Source organism: Lepeophtheirus salmonis, chromosome 8, assembly GCF_016086655.4.
Source record: "Lepeophtheirus salmonis chromosome 8, UVic_Lsal_1.4, whole genome shotgun sequence".
Lineage (NCBI taxonomy): Eukaryota > Metazoa > Arthropoda > Copepoda > Siphonostomatoida > Caligidae > Lepeophtheirus > Lepeophtheirus salmonis.
The window spans coordinates 16,576,660-16,597,111 of NC_052138.2; the positions used below are offsets into that span (position 1 = coordinate 16,576,660).

General features: G+C 31.7%; 1 protein-coding gene across 14 annotated transcripts; it reads right to left on the minus strand.

The window, feature by feature from the left end:
• Window positions 1–1,405: 1,405 nt before the first annotated feature.
• On the minus strand, window positions 1,406–18,090 carry LOC121122081 (uncharacterized). Of its 14 annotated transcripts, XM_040717090.2 has the most exons (13): window positions 14,211–14,606; window positions 12,475–12,534; window positions 10,655–10,725; window positions 10,199–10,584; window positions 9,637–10,140; window positions 9,408–9,530; window positions 9,165–9,302; window positions 8,879–8,989; window positions 5,624–6,668; window positions 4,918–5,097; window positions 2,305–3,045; window positions 1,828–2,238; window positions 1,406–1,751 (listed from the first exon to the last, which is right to left on the minus strand). In XM_040717090.2, exons 1-13 carry the CDS (start codon window positions 14,309–14,311, stop codon window positions 1,636–1,638), a joined length of 3,987 nt encoding a protein of 1,328 aa, XP_040573024.1. In that variant the 5' UTR covers window positions 14,312–14,606; the 3' UTR covers window positions 1,406–1,635. The 14 variants fall into 14 exon arrangements, with proteins under 14 accessions (XP_040573024.1, XP_071746762.1, XP_040573025.1 ...); XM_071890661.1 differs by lacking the exons at window positions 12,475–12,534; window positions 14,211–14,606 and adding an exon at window positions 17,596–17,828; XM_040717091.2 differs by lacking the exon at window positions 12,475–12,534.
• Between the last annotated feature and the right edge of the window lie 2,362 nt (window positions 18,091–20,452).

A 20,452-nucleotide genomic window follows, 5' to 3' on the forward strand; every position in this document is an offset into this window, starting at 1 on the left:
GATTAAACATTCGTTTGTGATTTTAAAAGACGGAGAGTAACCTTGACGATTCGTTGCGGGGTTATAATTGTAAGTCCTTGTTAGACTCAAAGTAGAATTGAGGATCGACACTCACTGACTAACATAATTAGCGATTTTATGTGAGCGAAAAAAATGACTCTTCCCCTTATAAAAATTTTAAGCTATTATAATGTCCTTTCTAAAAAGGTCAAACAAAAAATAGGAAAATAATGTAAATGAGCGCCCGGTTGATCTAGAGTGCGGTCACAAGGTGTAGTAGTGAGTGGGAGCAAGAGGGTGCAAATTCAGATTTATTGGGAGGCACTAGTTCTTCGTGTTCGATCAATGATCTTCGATGAATACCTGAAAAATTATTAGTAATACTATATAACTATATGATTAATTAAATATTACTAATACATAGTATTAAATCATATAGTATATAAAATAGCCTAATAACCAGTAAGAAGTAATTATTATAACATTGATATTGATATATTTCCCATATTTGTATTTTGTTATTTAATTTGGAAGACATTATTACAAAATTAAATATTACCACATATTTAGTTTAAACATTACATTGATGCTGATTGGAGATTTTTATTTTTCTATTAATCATAGCTTGCTTGTCTGATGGCTTCATTCTACTCTAAACAAAACTGCCATTCAATTTGACTATTATATTCTTGCTCATAATATTGAAGAGCACTTGTGTGTTTTTGCTGGGGAGTGAAGCTCACTTGTAAATTGGATTTAACCCCTAAATTGAAACCTTTTAAGTCAGCTTTACATGGAAGGTTGATTCTTTGTGATATATTTATCTTATATGAGGGGCGTTAGGAACATCGATGGCGATCCTAGGTGGTATATATTGGGACAAACAACTAAAGTAATCCTTTCTCTGGAAACATTTTTTATTTTTGTCGTGTAGATGAGCAATAATTTATTTCTAGAGATTTTGTTCACTTAGATATTTGCTTTCCATTACGCCACAATTTTAGGATCCTTCCTTGGCAATCAATGAAAACTCACATCAAGGTCCTTATCACTGTTATTGTTACCTTGCTTGTAACCAGGGGCACATAACTTGAAACCCATAATTATGAATTAAGTATATGATTATATTTAATTCAATCCAAGTTTCTACTGCACAACTTACTATACCACTTTTTCAAAGTATACTTGGTTATCTTATCTCACATTCATTTACTGGTAGTGATTGATAACTATAGTCAAGGAATCCTAGAACAGTAGCTTTAGATTACTTACTATAGTCTTCTATGTTTCAATTTACCGTCTACATAATAATTATTAATATAATTAAATCAATAAATCACTATAGTCTGACTATAAGTATAATTATTGTGTGTGTTTTTTTTGTTTTTTTTAATTCTTAGCTATGTTTTGTTTATTTTTATAAATTTTAGTATAGATTTTAAAATGGATTTGCTATAAAAATAGAAATAAATATCTGTTAAAAATACATCGTAATAAAATATGTTTTTTATAATTAATGGAGTAGTAATGGATTCATTCCAACACACGAAGACAGTCTGAATGAATGATCAATGAGAAAAGGAACAGATTAATAAGATTTCAAAGAAAGGAGAGGTTTGAATTAGGTTGTCTGTTTTAATCCATCGTGTCCTTGAAGTTTGAAATTGGCCGACTCAACTTCTCAATCAGTTGCTTATTTTCCCGTCGTAGTTGATAGTTTTCATGCATGATACTACCTATGGTATCTGAATCTAATAAAAGAACAGTTGCAATGAATGATAAGACTATATTTTATGTATAGATCAATCTAGATAGATAATCACTTACTCGATAAACACCGCCTCTCAAGACTAGAGAAAGGATCGGAGGAACTCATATCCACTCCTAGATCTGGAGAAGATATATCTGACGTTCCAGACAAATTACCAATGGAACTAAAATGTTTTCCAGTCTCCTTCATCTTGCCAATACTATTAGTACACTCCTCTGCTTCAGAAATAATGCAACTATTACGATTTTGATTCTTTTTGCGTAGACTAGAGCGGGATCCTATTCGATGTAGCCGAAGGGGTGGAGGTGTGACAGGGACAACAATATTATTATTATTGATGTTTGCGTTATTAGACTTTGAGACTGAAAAGCTATTTAAATTTTTAGAGGCGTTTTCGGAAAGAAAGTCAAAACTTGAAGAGGTTTCTGGCGAAGATCTTAAGTTAGATGAGCGTATTTTGGTGTTTTCTATTTAAAAAAAAAAGAAATCTGAAGTATATATTCATATAAATAAATAATTAAACAATATCATACTACTTTGCGGCATACTCCAGCACCCATTCGAATCATTGGTTAGAGGCCTATACGAACTATTCATTTTTTCAAGGGGATACTGCTTCTTACAATGCTCTGGAGAGGATTCTATTTTTTGAAAACAGAGAAGGGACTCTTCAAGCCTCGTTTTTTCTCGAGATAAGCTCAAATTTTCAGAGCTGAGCTGGGCAACAAGATTGTAGTTTTCGTTTAATTTAGTCTTTATATTCTGAGTTTCCTTGTTTTTATATTCTAGTTCCTTCAATTTGACTTCAAGCTGATTACGAAGAAGATTCTCCGTTTCCTCAGATTTATTTCGTACATCCAGAAGTGAAGATTCTAGTTCTGACAAAGTATTCATTGTATAATTCAGCTCATCGCGAGATTTTTCGGAATGGATTTCATGGTGTCGAATGATGCGTTTGAGACGTCGTATAGTAGAAGTTGAATATTTAAGTAGAGTATTTGAGCGACGAAGACTATTTTGTAGCTCTTTGGAGATGCGCTCTGAACAAGAGTAACATACCTTAATATTAATATTCTTTAATTCATTCATTCCGGTAATATTGGAGTGGATCATAAAATTACGGTCCCTTATTTCTCCCTCGATTATGTCATCTTCTTCATCTGTAACGTCAGAGTCAATACTATTAGTTGAATCAATTTCGTAGCTTAGACTATCCATGACAATCTTGATTCGAGCAAGGTTCTCCTTCAGACAATTTCCCATGATACATTCTTCTGTAAAAATATGAGAGAAAATGAGGATTTTGTAAATGATGTCGTAAGTGAGTGTTAATTTAATATACATAATACGAATACATTAAGGCCAAACTTCGTAATAAAAAATATCAATTTGTAAGTAGAAGGTATAGATTTATTCCCTTGTGATCATTCCATTGCTCAAGAAGAAGTAAAAGACAAAAAATGAGATACCCACAATATTATACATACAAATAAAAGCCAAAAAAAGAACAATGAAAGAAAATGAAGGAAGAGATTACGTACTTTGTAAGTCATATAAAGTAGAGTGCAGATCAAATAGCTAGATGTAAAGCCAAATCAAAGAATAATGAAGATATACATACATAATGTGTTAAAGTATAATATTTTTGACCGGGATATAAAATAATCATCTCTTTAAAAATATTATGATTGAACCAGTAGGGTGACCTTATTTTGCTTTCCAAAAGATAAAACATTTGTCTTTTTAATTTATAAATTTTTAAGAACAAAAAAAAAGATATTTGTATTTTTTAAAGGAAATACAGTCAAATCCGAATATAATAAAAATACACTTTGAGTCAACTTTCTCTAAGATATCAATTTTTTAATATATAAAATACTACAAATAGATGTAATATGAATTAAAAAATCCGCATAAAGTCAACTTATTCTTCCCTTAATTAGTATCAACCTTACAAGAATTCATGGGAATGAAGAATTTGGCACTAGATACTTTTGTCTTAAACTATTAGCCTCAAGGATATTTCGCCTTAATACATAAATAAAGGAGGTTTATACGTCGTTATTTTTAACTTTTGGTAGAAATTGACGTTCCCTTTGAATTTTTTAATCAAAATTAGTAATGTTAATTACTAAAAAAACACATTAAGTGGTTATTTACTGAAGGATTAATCCCCCAAAATTCCAATACACAAATACCATCCAAACCTCACTATATAAAAAGTTATAAATAGGAACAATATAATTATTATATTAAGAAAAATAAAATAAACAAACATGACAACAATTCGAATGGAAGGAGTGGTGGTCTTTCCTCCGTTATCTATTACTATAGCATTATTCAATATTGGCAAATACTCATGGATTGACGAACAAGCATAATATGAGGCAAGATCATAATTCCAGCAGAAAACCATTTTTATAGTAATAAACATTACACATTTTGATTAAAGAACTAAAAAAAACATGAATTTCAACCAAAAATAAACTATGACGACCTATAAACCTTATTTTTTCTTATATAAAGGCAAAATAGTTTAAGGCGAAAAATACAGGGCCGAAGAATTCCTAAAAGAATTTTTCCTATTTATAGATGCAAATCATAAACTAGCACCATATTTGTGTTCTGTATGTTTATTTTTAAATTCATACCACATTGCTTTTCAAAAAATATGGATACATATTATGAACCCCCCTAAAAAAACAACTTTGGCTAAAGGTTGAGCTAAAAATCTGGGATGAAACAGGACCTAATCTAACACTGCTTGCCTCGAAATAAGGACTTTCAAAATTAATTATTTACATAAGTATCCAAAAATGGTGTTGTTTTTGTTAAATACTTCGGATGTAAGAAAAATCCGGTTATAGTCAAATATTCCTTCATCCGGATTTGACTGTATCCCCCCTTCTTTAATTGTAAGTATGCTTTCTATTTATGGTAATTCGATTTTTAATGGTAGACCATGTGTCCTTTTTACATTTCATGAAAAGTACTCCCAACACACCGGAGAGGATGTTTGGGGAAAAGAGTACGTTTGGCCAACCTAATTGAACAAATGAAATAAAAGTATATTATGCAATATGAATATGAGTGTTAATGTTTCAAAGCAAAAAGAAAAAAAAGTAAAGAAAAAAAGGGATCTGGACCTGCAACTAATGATTTGGAAGTATCATCATCGACATCATCGTCATCAAGACCCGATTCCATAATAATATGTCGCCGAGTTGTTGACTCATCTGAATACTCTAAATAATATGTGGATGATTCTTCTTTGTCAGAATTGGATAAGTTTTGAGTCGTGTATTCAAGGGCATAAAACGATTTGTCTGAAAATTTGAGGAGGTCCAATTTCAAAAACATGATATTAAATTTAATTTGCAGTTATTTTCAGCTATAAGTATGTACATAAAAAATGGCACCAATGAACTCCCCGGTCCAAATATGTATGTAGGAGAATTGCAGGTCATCATATCATGCTTGTTAAATACTAGATGTATTTGTATTTAGTAAGGCTTTATAAATTATAGTGTCTGCTTAAGTATGGACGGACATACACAATATAAGAAATGATTCTAATTATACTATCAGCTGACTAATTGCAGTCATACTTTAGAAAATGATAAATGGTTATTGTATGTAACATGGATCTAAATATAGCTGGAAAAACTACAACAGAAATTTTGTATACTTCTATGAAGATGAAGAAATTTCATCAATAAAAATAAAATAAAAAAACCGGGAGGAAAATTATTTTCCATATTTGATTTGCATAAAATATTGTACATAAATAATATAATTATGTAGTATATCGATAATTCCTCAAACCCTACTTAAATGAAAATGAATACTTACGATTTGCCGTTCTTTGAGAAATATTTAGATCCGACTCCTTTTCATCATCGAGTCCAAGATGAAGTACAACACTACTGTTATTATTAAATTTACTCAGAGTACAATTATTACTGTTATTCGTCGTTGTTGTTGCAGCAATGGTGAGAGGAGGTATCCCCATTCGATTCCGTGCCTCACTCACATCCGGTTGAGACCATGAATCCTCACTCAGAATGGCTGGCTCATGCATACTTAAACTTTCCATTGACTGATGTAAAGGGGATCCTTCACAGTGTTCATCAACATCTGTGGGTTGGAATTGCTCCAGCATAGAATAGATTGAAAACTTTTTGGGATCATTTAAACGCCCATTGCTTAAGGAGTAGACCCTCTCATCATCTCCATTCCTTCCGCCATCATCAAATTCCAAATATGGCATAATAAGACTCGGATCCGGAAGGCCCCCAGTCCAATCAGACGAACTATCAGAGTAATGAGACTCTCTCCTTTCTCGATGGGCCATATTTAAGTTAGCAGCAATGTTTCTCAAGTCAGATACAATTTTGTCCGTTTCAAGAGAGGATCGTTCAACGTTTCTCAACTTATCTGCGATAGCATAGAGCTGAGCCTTGAGCGTGTTTCTTTCATGAGAGCCGGCAGAAGAAATTTCTTCTGTTTGACAAGATATATTGGTGATCTCCCGGAGTGGAGGAGGAGTATTAGCTTGAAACGTGCTACTTAGACTAGATCTCCTGCTCATGGTAATCCTCTTATTTAACTCTGCAATTTGGCTTAATAGATTTTTCTTTTCGTGGACACGGATCTTCAAAAAATCCCTTAAAATTCTAATGTCCTCTCTTAACTTCTTGACTTCCCAGGTTGGGATAGCATTCTTACTATTCGGTGGAATATGGAGACTCTGAGTGACAACATTCAGACCCCATTTATTTCCACTATTCTCGTTGCCTTCATTCATTGGTTGATGTTGATTTGGTATGATATTAGATGTAGTAGGAGTTACAACACAGGTAGTCAAACCAAAATCATTTCTATCATTGTCAGATTCCTAAAGAGAAAGAAGCATCAACTACTATGAGGAATGTCAGTCTGGGGAATTTAGTTAGTATCTCTCATTTGACGAAGGAGAGTAGATGTAGGAGGATTTTGCGATGTTAAAAAGCATTACTGCCATATTTGTTATTTGTGATACTTATGTTTTATTTTATTTTAACGATTATAATATTTAAACTTATAAAGTAGTAATTGAAGGTTGTTTTCCCCCCGGCCAGAAGAAAAAAGTGAAATAGTCTCAATCATTCACCAAAAAAGAAAAAAAATTATCAAAATTTACGTATACAGCTAAAAAGAGAGTACTAAAAATGAAAACTAATGCAAAAATTAAAATTAATTAATATATAACATTAACAGTAACCAACTTAATACTAAAGAATATAAAAGTAACAACATGTACGATCATGTTGTCATCTCACAAAAAGAGAGAGAAAGATAGATAAAAAGAAAAAGCTGACAAATATAAAATGAAATTATGGTGGTTCCCTGCTTTTCTATATTATTTACGTCATAAGAAGATGCACAATTATCCATTGCATTATTACGATTGTTATAGTTGTCGATTTATCAATAAATCTATAGCCATATAGAGATCGAGTGACTCAACTCCATTTTGATATTAGTTTTATACATGTTGGTACAAGTTGCAATTTCTTTGCCTCAGCCTACTTTATTCAATTACAACATGAGTCACTTCAGTTGGCGATTGATACATTAAAGTATCATTACATTTTGATCTATTAAAACTAATTTTGGTATTTACGAGTAATAGCCTAACTCTGGGCATTTAAAATGATGTACCACAGAATATGTCTTATCAACTACCTGGTAACTTTTATAAAAATACAAGTCAGATTGTATAAGCTGCTACATGTTCCTCCAGCTAGGCTCGCGGCCAGTAGGGGGGAGTGAAAAAGTGAGTCTCCCCCTAGAGAAAAGAGAAGAATAAGGGCGACTATGTTAGGAACATATTTATGTTTTAGATTGAATGGATTATTTTTCCCTTGCCCACTCTTTCCCTAGAGTCCTTTAGACGTGATGACAATGAACTGTGCAAAATAAGTAAGTTCAAAGCACATATACGAAATTTTAGACGAATCAGAATTAGAGAAAAGAAAAAAACATTCTTGATTGATAAAAATGACGCCTCTTTCTCTTATAGTCTCTTTAAGTAAAAAAATCTGCTAATGCTATAAACAAAATACAATCGAATCATAAAATCAATCAATCAATCAATTTATGTTATTTTCTTTCTTTAAATACAATGATAAACGTACTATCTTCCCAAATTAGTATGTACATATTTATGGTGGTACAACACAAAGCAAAACTTGAACAAAAATCAAGAAAAGGAGAAAATCCCAATTATTTTTTATTTATTTAATATATGCATACATCCCAATATTTCGCAGACATATTTGAGTTAATTATAAGCTTTGTATTCAAATATGTGGGATGAGCGTGTATACCCTAAAAGTCCAAAAACTTTATTTGATGTTTATTTATATTGGCCCCCATATTATGTCTCCTTTCAAAATAAACTGTCAATTTCTCATTCTTTTATTGTGAAGATCAACATTCGATACTTTAAGTGGAATTTACAAAGGGTTAATAAGAATAATTTGTTGATATAAACTGAAGATAATTTGTATTCGAAGAATACAAATGTAATCCAGACTCAATTTTGAGAAAAGTCCCTATAGCTTTGCTTTTGTGTTGACATTTACATCATTAATCGAATACGTGATAACATGACGAATGGTGACGACATATTTTTCTTTTTTTCTATGGTGAGTGGATGGTAAAACTGATTAATTAATCATGAATGCTACATTGATTCATACAACATAGGTAATTCAAACAATGTTCTAATATTGCTTTCAAAAGAATTGTTTCTTGAGCACATACAATGTATTAGAATAAAACAACATCACTGAGGAGTTAAGTACGTTATTGACAACTTATCATCATTAAATACTATATATTATATACTTAACTGGAATATAATAATAATTAATAGGAGTAAGAAATAAATAAAGAAGAAAAGGGGTGAAGTAGCGTAGTTACTACATGATAATATTAAATTATTATATTTAAGAGGAACGTGTGAACTAGTGATGAAGAACATTAGCGTCACATCAGCCATTATTCAGAGGAATGAAAGGTCATATCATATTATTTTTATTATATCAACATGACTCTTACCTCATCTTTTGACAATATATCCTTTTCTAAGGCATCAAGACTTCGAATTTTTAGTTTAGTTTGAAGCTCTTGAACTTTTTTATTTTTAATCTCCACTTCATATGAGAGATCCTTTCATATATATAATAATATATACACATTTATAAATATATAATCAATTACTAGGACTCTTATTTTTATATTTAAACAAGAAAAAAAAATGAATCAAAAATTTCTCTTTCCAGTTTCATGAATAAGAAAATGAAAGAAGACAAAAATATACGAGAGAAAGGTGAAGAAGACTTACTTTGATTATCCTCTCTTTCCGCCGAAGTCCCTTATCATATTTCATTATTTCAGACTCTAAATCAACCTTAGCCTTGTCTAAAAGTTCCAACGTCTCGTCTCGTTTTAATTTCAAGTCTTCTATTTCCAACTCTTTTGCCTAAGGATACAAAAATGTGTTGAACATAAGGACTTGTTTATTTACATAGTACTAATAAGTAATCTATAATATAACAATGTAACACTAATCAATTCCCTTACTTACATGATCACTCTTTTGTAGCTTTTCATTCATGATCTTCATATCATGTATTTGAGTATCCCTATCCTGTAACTGAGATTTCAATCCCTCGATCTCCACAACTCGAGCCGCAACAACATTTTGAGCCTATAATAATCAAGAGTATATATATATATATATAAAATTGATTAAGTAATTGATACATGACAGTTAAGTACAAAACAGTATTGTATCAACATAAATTTTTCATTACATTTCTAAGACATTTATCTGTTTCCTTAATAACTTTATTCAATCTCTCCACATTGTCTTCCAATTCCTGTTGCCGTCCCACAACTTCCTCTTTTTCCTTATTTTCTAATACAACAGGGAGTGGAAGGCCTATAGGTCCCTCAAAGTTGACTTTCCTCCTCATCTCAATCTCAACCTCCCTGAGTAGAGAATCATCAGAGTCACCAAACTCCTCACCGCTGCTAACAACTCTTTTATGAACTGGACTATTGAAAAAGGATGGATGATTCGATGGATCACGTTTGGATGGGATGTTATTGTTGTTATTGAGGCGGTATGTTAGGTTACACGCATCCTTTAATTCGCACTCTAATGACTTGAGTTTTTCCTCCATTGACTTTTTTTCCTTTTCACGTTTTTCTGATACATTGTGGAGTTGATTTTCTAGATCCTCAATTGCGAATCTTGCCTCTTGCAAAAGCTCTGATTTTTCATTTATATCATATTTCAAACGCTCACAGGTCATCTAAGTATTGGTATAAATGTAAACATGAAGGTCCTTATATCATTAATTATTTATTTACCTTAAGCTCTATCATAGAGTCCTCACTGTTTTTGTCAGAAGAGAAATTAATTCCGTCCCCATGTCCCATTCGTTCCTCCAAAAAGTATATGCGTAGCTTCAAGTTGAAGTTATCTCTTTGCAAGTCTCGTAGAGTTTCGTCATACTCTCTCACACTCTTCCCAGATAAAATACCACCCAATGACCCCTCCCCTCCTGCACTCCCAGTGGGACGAATCCGTTGTATCCCGCCACTACCCACAGAATGAGATTTCCCTAAAGGGATGAGGGACTGCGTTCGTGGCCGAGATGCACTATTTTGATTCAAATTGGATCTCCGTGACAGAGGAATATCTCCAACTGTACAACCTCCTCCATCGCCCTTCCGTCGATCCATCGGCACTGACACTGATATAATGAGGAAAAAATAATTAGTCAATTTCTTACACAGAATAAATAATAATAATATATTACTCACTTGGGATAATCCCATTTGTTTGTGATAAGAGTTCATTTCCGAATATGTTTAAGCCATCTGGGCCATTAAAGCTGTTGATTCAAAGTAGAAGAATATGATGATGTCAAAGAGAGCTTAAAACAGTTAGAATATCTAGCACAACAACTCACATAATATTTAAATAGAATTTAAAAGAAATTACAAATTTAAAATATAAATGCGCCATTTCGTTTCAATTAACAGAGAGGTCAATTATATATACATATATATAACATGTTATATTTAAATACTAATAAACCGGACGTCTTTCAATAAGTAACATGTTACAAATAAAGACTGATTAGTAATTATTTAGCTTAGCATAGCTATGTATTATGCTGTTTTTCATATATGTAATCACGAATAACATAATTTAAAAAGAATTTCCTGGAGTCAAATGTGTACTATAATCAAGTAATGTAATTAAACTCTTAGGTATATGCAATAATGATACATATTCAAATTATACTTGTTCATCTAAATAATAAAAATTTTATTTGAGACAAAGACTATTCAGCAAAAAAAATAAAAATACTATTTTGTTAAGAAGCTAAACAAACTGCATTTCCTTATCTATTGGATAATTATGAACGTTAACATATATGTGGAACGTCAACAGTAAGTCAAGCTAGCATGATTAGTTTTTTTTTTTTTTTCTAAATTGAGTCTAGATGAGATATTTTGTATTCTTCGACTAATCAACAATAATTATTCTGATTAATCTCTTGGGAGGCGCAACAAATTGCACTAATTAATATAGGAAACATTCATCGACATAATGAAATAATTTGATAGATTTTATTGGAGAATGGGATCAAATAAAGACTATAAACTTAGAGAACATTTTTGGGTATATCAACTCATATCAAAAATTTGAATATATAGCCTATAATTGAGCGAAATATGTCGAGAAAATGTAGGTCTCTATGTATACAGTGTGGTCTAGATGAATTGGGAAAATCTTTAAATGCTTATAACGAATAAACAAGATGGGGTAGAGCCATCATTTTTTTATTATTTGAAAGCTACTTTTAATGAAATTCAATTATTTATTATGAGATCTCCCTTTCTTGATAAATTCGGGCACAGTGCGCCAGAAGCTTTGGCATGCCGTGCCACTTCTTCAGGGTCCCCATAGACGAATTAAACTAGGCACAAGCCTCATGCTCGACCCTTCCCTAGAGATATAAATAGCATGGGTTCAGGTATGGGCTGTTTGCAGGCTAAAAATCTAAGCTCCAAAACTGAAAGTATTTAGGGCCAAGAGATCCTGCACTTTTTGGTCTTGTGGGCCAGTTCACTGTCTTGTTGGAAGGTGTAACTTCTTCCTTGGCTACTCAATCCATCCAGGGAATGTAAATTAAAGCCAAGGCCTGTCAAAGCTTCCGGCACTGTTTGGTCGAGGTTATCAAAGGAGGCGAATCTCATAATAAATAATTGAATTTGATTAAATGTGGCCTTCAAATAAGAAAAAAATTATGGTTCTACCCCGTCTAGTTCGTTCGTTATAAGCCTTTAAAGATTTTCCCAATTTATCTGGACCATCCTGAACATATACAATATAATTATATTATGTAAAAAGATACATTGAACACTATTCCTTTTCTTGATTTTTGATCAAAATTGTTTTTGTGTTAACTCAATACATATGTACTATACATTTTTAATAAAAATATCATTATGAACACATCCCTTAGTTACTTCAGTAATGTGTTTATACAAATCATGACTCTTTACAAAGAAAATGACTGCTATGTAAGATGTATATTGTACAACAGGGTTGCTTATTTTCAAAGACGTACAATAATGAGCAGAGCAGCGATAAAGCTAGTTGTATGTAAGCACTCTTGGTGATTTTCCAACTAAAAAAAAAAAAATACAATAACACGCTCAACTTAAGCAGCGAATAACATATGTGATGATATTATTTTGTGTTTATTACGAAAAAATAAGTAAGATAAAAAAATGATGGTAAATAATTTGTTACAGATATTAAATGATTAGGTATAATAATAGGGTATATTATTAATTAATATAATTATTGGACTGGACTCTAAATTTATATGTACATATGTTGAGTACAAGTTGTAATTTGTATAAGCAAATCCACAAATGAGATGAACAATTTAGAGTAGGACCTGCCATAACGATAATGCAATAGTTGAATATTCTATACATAATCGTGTAATTCATGTATTAATGGTGTAATTGCTGACTATTTTGATGAAAATTAGTAATTGATAATTAAGTATTCTGTGATACATTATAAAGAGTTCAAGTGCCACAGTGAATATTAGTTACAAATACACAATAACCAAGTAATTTTAATATATCAAAATGAAATGATATTATCCATTAATACAATTAATAGATAAAATGACTCATGTTCTAATTAAATAAGGAATTTAATTACGAAGAAGTTGCACCTTGTACACACAGCACATTCATACTCAGATAAATAACACGAGGAATACTACAAACTACGAAGATGTCAATCTTCATTTAAACAAGCTTTTCATAATTTGAATTATGTACTTGAAGTATGCACAATGAACAACATTATACGTCAGGGAACGAATTCTAATTACTAAACCATATGTGTGTTTTTATAACGTCTTAAACCTGTAGGAGGAGGATAGAGGGCTAATCAAGGAGGAGAACACTGAGGGAGGAATGTTGTTTGTTGAATTTAGTTACATACTATATAAGACATATGATATATAAGGAATAACTAACATGAATCTGAATATAAGCATATATTAAGTAACTATATGGATAGTCAGATATGCAATGGAAAGCAAATCATTTGCTATACTTAGGAGGGTGCTACTAGGCTACTCTTGGATTTTTCCCTACTTCTCTTCTTCTTTAAATAAAGCACATATTATTATGTGTTATAATTAATAGGTCAAAACAGTAGTAGAGCGACTGCATGTAGCAAGCTACGATTAAATCATTATAACTACTTTAGCAAGGGGAGTAGGAAGAGTAGAGGTGTTATTACTCCAATTAAAGTAAATAGAGGGGGGGGGGGAGATATCCGTGATGCTTCTTGTTCAGGGGGATTTGCTTATTATATGATTACCATGAAATTAAGCGATAAATTATACATTTGCACGAATGAGGAACAAGGTCACTATGATTAAAAACTCCTCAAGATACATTATTAGTAACAAAATGAGTAGTAATTGAATATTTAAAAGAAAAATGAGTCAATTTGAACTCATTATCATACGGATCACAAAGGAAAGATGATTATTTTTCATTCTTCTTCAGTTCTTCTCTTTCTCACAGAGGAAGAAGAAACAATGGATCCACCAACGAACATCACATGAAATTCGATCACTTTCTACTATGCAGTGTTCTTTATTTTATAAAATAGATTCATTTAGGTCATAAGTCCTATTATTGCTATTTATATATTTATAGAGAGGGAAAGGAACGAATAAGTGTGGAAATACATTACATAATTACTTTTAAAATGAACAAACACAGCTATTATATATATAATATATATCCGGACAGCACAACATTTTACCTAAACGGAGTAACATCAGATGGACTGAGCAAATTCTTTCGAGGACTGCCTTTATTAGATCCGAATGGCCCCTTCCGAGGACTGGAAGAGGGGCTATACATCCTTTAGTCTCTTATTATTAATATTATGTACGAGATCCCGGGAGTACTCTTACTAGGTACTACTATAAAGTCCACATAATTGATTGATGATATTTGTATGTAATTTATAAATATTTATATATCTATAAATTAGTTAAAATAAAATAGTATTCTTTTTCGTCAAAGAATAAAAGCACACTCAAACACAGGGAATATCTTATAATATATGTAAAAAAAATAAAAGCCAAAAGTAGTAAAAACGATGTATAAAAAAATAAAAACTAAGATGCGACGTTCGGAAAATAAAAATAAAACTGATTCGAATGCTGCTGCTAAACAATAAATAGCGGGAGCGCCCCCCAAAAAAAAAAAAAAATGTAGGAGGGAAAATTGATAGATAATTCGGTGGAGAACTGCCGTTCTATCCATAAAAGGGGGAAAATATAAAGGGGGTTCGCTTAAAAAAAAAGAAGAAAAAGATAGAGCGACCTCTATGGAAAATATGATTCCCCAGTTGTTGAGAATTAAGTTTTTCTCACTATTTTCATAGGTGACACTACTGTTAAGTATAATAGCTGAATAATAATGGCAACATCCCCTCGGCATCCCTCCCGCTCTCTCGTTTTTTTCTTTCTTTGGAAATAAAAGCACTCTTTTTCCCCCCTTTCCTTAGCTATGGACGAGAGGGAGAGAGCAATGTGAGGATGTACAGATTTCCCCCCGTCTTATTCTTCCTCTCCTCCCTCACTTGTTCAATCACCTTTTCCGGCGTGTATTTTTTATTCATTAATATTGAAATTTGGAAATTTGTAATCAACATGCATATTATTTAAAACAAAAAAGTACAATTATTGAACTTAAAAAATAGGGTTTAAAATAACTTCTTATTAACATAGTATACCACATACATGTACTTTCTTTTATATAATAAACAACAAAAAGTGTTGTAGAAAGTCTTTGAGCATCTTAGTATAAACTAATAGGGATGCTACGCAGTTTATATCTAATATTATGTTATGTTAAGTGTTCATTTCATAACATCACTCCAATAGACAAAAGGGTACATTTTTTATTTAGAATGGAGATGCATGTTATTTATATATCTATAACTGAATAAATAGCGGTTAGTAGTAGTGTAGAGCCAAGGTTATTAATTAATTAGTGCCCTTGAATGAATAAAGTCAAGGGAGTTCAAAAAAAGAGAGAGAAAGGATTAAAAAGTACGAGACTTTTCTTTTGGATTTTTAGAATGAATAGACATAAGTTTGAAGAAAGTCAGTGGCCGCCGGTATGTTCTCTCTTTCGATAAGAAATAAATGGTTTCTTTGTATTTTGTTTTTTTGCTGTTTCTTAATATAATGTATTATAGATTTGATTAAATTCATAACTATATACAGAACCAAGTGGCGGCATTAAGGGAGGGGGCAGTCAGGGCAATTGCCTCATCAGCGATTGATCGTACAAAATAAAATAACAGTTCTTATTATAAAAAAGTAAGTGAGAGAGGGGTGAAGGGGTTTGAAATTGCAAACAGAAGCTATCCAATGTGCAAACATTCTGTGTATCAAATACGAACATTGGAGAGGGTAAAAAATGTCTAAAACTTGCGTTATTCATACTTTGTACATAGTCTGGTGTTGGTTTGGTCTAAAAAAACTCAAAAGGCTACAGTCATATTAACTTAATTAACTTTATTGTACACAAAAACTTTTAGCAAAAAATAATCAGAAAAATGGTACAAAATCAGGTAGTCATATTAACTGATCCTTATCTCTAAAGTACTCCCTGGGAAATGTTATCACACCCACGACTTATTAAAAAATGAACAAAAAAGAAGAAAGAGCACGTGTATCAACTGTTTTTCCTTTTACAATCGCTTTAATTAGTTTTTTCTTAACACAGTTCCTTTCTTTAGTTATAACTTCGTTTTTTTTAACAAAGATAATATGAAAAAAATATGAAATAGCCATGATATATCAAATGAGACGAAGAATTCGACAACTGACAGCAAAATACACGTTATTGTAATTTTGTGTTAGCGAATTAATTGATTAGTAAACTTGATTAATTTTATCAGTCCTAAGAACAATATTTATTAAATATTTTATTGTAAGTACAACAGCTGAAATAACGTAGTTACTAACTATGTTATTTCAGCTGTTGAAGTTTTATCATAACCTTTTCATAGAGACGAGATACCTGAAGTTCATTCTTTTCTTCATTTTTATATTCTTAAATTCTAGCTAAGAGTGAAGAAAATAAAAAGATAGCTAGAACTTGAGACTGAAATAATCGATCCTTAAGACTCATGATAGATGAAAAAGACTGGACCGATTAAATAAAGACTGAAAGGCGACGCGGCGTTACCTCCCTAACACAAAAAAATATCTCTTTTTTTCTGCTTAAAAATATTTCTTATAGTTTAAAAAAAAATATTTGAAATTTCTCTAATAAAAAAAAATTAAATTAAATTCCAATTTAAAAAAAAGAAGAAAGAAAATGCCCCCGTAATCGTAAGCTCAGAGTAAAACTGGCCCTTGCCCAAGCCTCTGACTACTGGAAGGGGAATACGCCATCCTAACAAATAGATTGTTGACAAATTTATAATGTTTTTTGTGCAAACTTTAAATAAATTTGTCAAAAATAAAAATTATTGCTATCAAAATGCTTAAAATATTTGAAAATAGATTCCAATTTTTTTTGTGGGTTAGTGAGGTAAAGCCGTGTGGAATAACCACAAGGTGTAACTCTTTATGTAGATGTGGCTCCAAGTACTAATAAAGATACTCGTAAATAGAGATGCTACGTTTAGATATGGATCAGATCTTTTTTTATATGAGTAGGATTAAGTATTAATCAATACTATATGCTTTTTAAGATCCAAGAAATCCCTCGCATCTCTTTATGACCCGTAAAAGTTCCAGTAGCTTAAGTTAGTTCTTTTCGGATAGAACAAGTTAATTATATCGTATCTGGGTACTTCGGATTTGACTCCAAAGACCTGTCCTATCTCTAACCTTAGCTCCCAGCCACACTGTTACTGGTCACGGCCTTGATTAAATTTACATAAACTCTTGGCTAGTGTTGGATTGGTCTAAAAAAGTTAAAAAGACTGCAGTCCAATTGGTCTGGTTATAATACAATTTGTCAGTCCTAGAACCGGTCCTTGTTTGGTTACTACAGCAGCTGAAATAACGTAGTTACTAACTACATCATTTCAATGATACAATAAAGCTGAAGCTTGAGGTAGGAGGTGTGTGGCTAGAACTTAGGATTATACGTTGTTGCTTTCATTAATTATTTACCTCGTTTTTATATTCTTTAATCCTAGCTAGAAGTGAGGAGAATAAAAGGATAGCCAAAACCGTAGGACTGAAAGACCGACTAATCAATCCTGAGGGCCATCAGATGTTAAAAAAAGATTGGACCGATTCAACACTACTATTGGCTCACTACACAAATATAGTTGCTTCAATCTCTTTGAATGTAGATAGAAATAAATATACCTAAGTGTACCTATAATATTTAGTACAAAACTAACCCCTTTGGATGAAGAATGTATATATTTTTAAGACACACATGAGTGAGTAGAGATAAGAAAGTGTAAGAAACAAAAAATGTTGTAGGTTGATACTAGATAGTTACACTGAATACATAAACATCATCACACAATATAGAACATGCACTCGTACCAACCTTTGAAACGGGTCAAAAGAATAGTCTTATGCACAAGGGACGTAGACGTTTACCAAACTCTAAGTACCTAACTTTTATTCTCCCACTCATAAATAATTACAATGAAAACATGAGTATAACACTGTAAATAAATTCGTATTTAAGACGCAATTTAGAGGCCAATCAGTAACATAAATAGTGTACATACGAAATTAGTTAATAAGAAAGAGTAGGGGAGACTGGGAAACTTTGTTTCTAGCACAATTATCAGGAGGTGTTTTGAATCCTCCGACATGTCAAAAATTGACGACAAAACATTATAACATATTATATTTGCTACTCTTGCTTAAATCTATTTTTTTTAAATTGCATTTAAATGCTACACATCAAATGTTGCAACTGTTCTCGTAGCCAGGGAAGGTTTTATTTATGGAGAAATAAATATATAAATGCGACAACTTAGGAAGTAAGGTTTATCAAAATTTCAACTGTTAACAAACAAGGATGTAGTAGAGAAGAAACTGAGAAAGAGAAAAGTTGGAAAAGAAAAACGAATCGCAGTATTGACAAGTTCTCATCACTCATGACAATCATCTCAAGAAGATAATTATTTTTTTTCTTCCTTTTTGGGATATTGTTTCTATGGAGTCCACACTTTTTCTTAAAACCAAGGATATCCCTACACAATCTATTTGTATAGCCAATGATGAGAATCGGGAGCATTTTAGGTTTGTTAAAAAAAAAAAAAACTGAAAATCAACATGGGAACCCTGACAATTTAAAGAATCTTCTGGAAGAGAGTAGCTTAGCTGTCAAAATGTTTCATTGGATCAGCTACAAGTAGCTCTTATCAAAGAGAGGGTGAAAGGAAATAAACAAGGCCAGAATGACCCCAATGGCGATCCTCAATTCTACTCTGAGTCCCGAAATGACTTATGTAAAATTACAACTCAGCAACGAATCCTCATTGTCTTTCATGACCACACACAAATCTTCAATATGGTTTTGTATATAATAAAAAAAGAGATTCACTACTCAAGAGTTAAATAATAATGACAAAAGCTTAGGAAAAGAAAATTTACTCTTCAGTTTGACAACTAAAAAAAAACCAAAAAAAAAAAAAAAAAAACGGGTGAGCTAAAAAATGCACCCGATCTTCATCACTATGTATAAGAGCTAAATTCTTCTTCCAAGCTTTATTTTCCTATAGACGTTTACCTCACAATGCCAAACTGCCCTCAGAAATAACTTGTGGACTCTATATACACATTTCTTTCTCAATTAGACTAAGTAATATTTTTTGATGAATAAATAATTAAATCTTTGGATGTGTTGAAGTATAAATGAGATATGATAAGGTAATATATTGCAGTTACGAAATCGGTTTTATAGATACAATAAATATATTCTACATGATCCTGTCCTGTCTAAAAACATGTTTGATGTGAAGCTTAAATGTATAAAATAATAAAAAATAATAAACAAAAGGAAGAAAATTGCAACATTGTTACAACTGACCCCTTTATATGTACTGAGGATTACAATATCAATGAGTGAATTTTGAGTTATGATTAAGTTTTATAAACTGATAGCAAAATAATAATTTAAGTGAAATAAGTTCCTGTAACATCAAAGAATAACTGACTGCATTATTACAAAAAGAATCATTTTTAATCCACAAAATCAGTTTCCTTCCAATATCTTGCAGACAAGTTGACAAAAATGATTAATGATTAATATTTGCCACAACATTTTCAGTATATTATTCATACAGTTGTAATGTAGGTAAATTTCGTAGTGGTACACCTCACTAACACAAAAATATACAATCTCGCTTGTTGTCAGCTGTCGATGCTTCTGCTTCTTTTACACTAATTAGTGTTTTGAACATTGATTGGTTAGTTAGAATGAGCTTTTGTTAAGCTTTGAAGAATTCTCAACAATTATTGAATAACAATTCCCTAGTTGGTAAGAATTGGCTAACTACCAACTGTTTTGGGTCTTTTGTCCTTTCTTTGCGTTTGTAAGGTTGAGTGATACAATAAAGGTAATGTCTCGTATCTACTTACGCTGTTTATGAGTGGGCAAAGCAGTTTTCTCTTTCTCTTCCTCAGGAAATGTGTGCTGCTTTTTTATGTTTGAGAAAAAGTTTAAGTTGCGACTCTCCCGGTCCTTCAAATCTTGTTTGAAAAAATGTTGACATGTCATTACTTTTATTGTATCTCGAAACCTTTCATCTGAAAAAAAAGGATCCAAAATCAGTTGGTATGTAGATAATTTGCCCCAAATACGGAATTATTATTCAATAATTGGTTGTTCATAGCCTAAAAGGAACCAATTGTAATTCAACCAATCAACATTCAGAACACTGATTAGGAAAAAAGAACCAAAACAATTGCCAGCTGGCAAAAAAATCAGTTATACAGTATATATTTTTGTGTTAGCGAGGTAACGCCGAGTTGATCGACCTTCGTAAAAATCAATTCC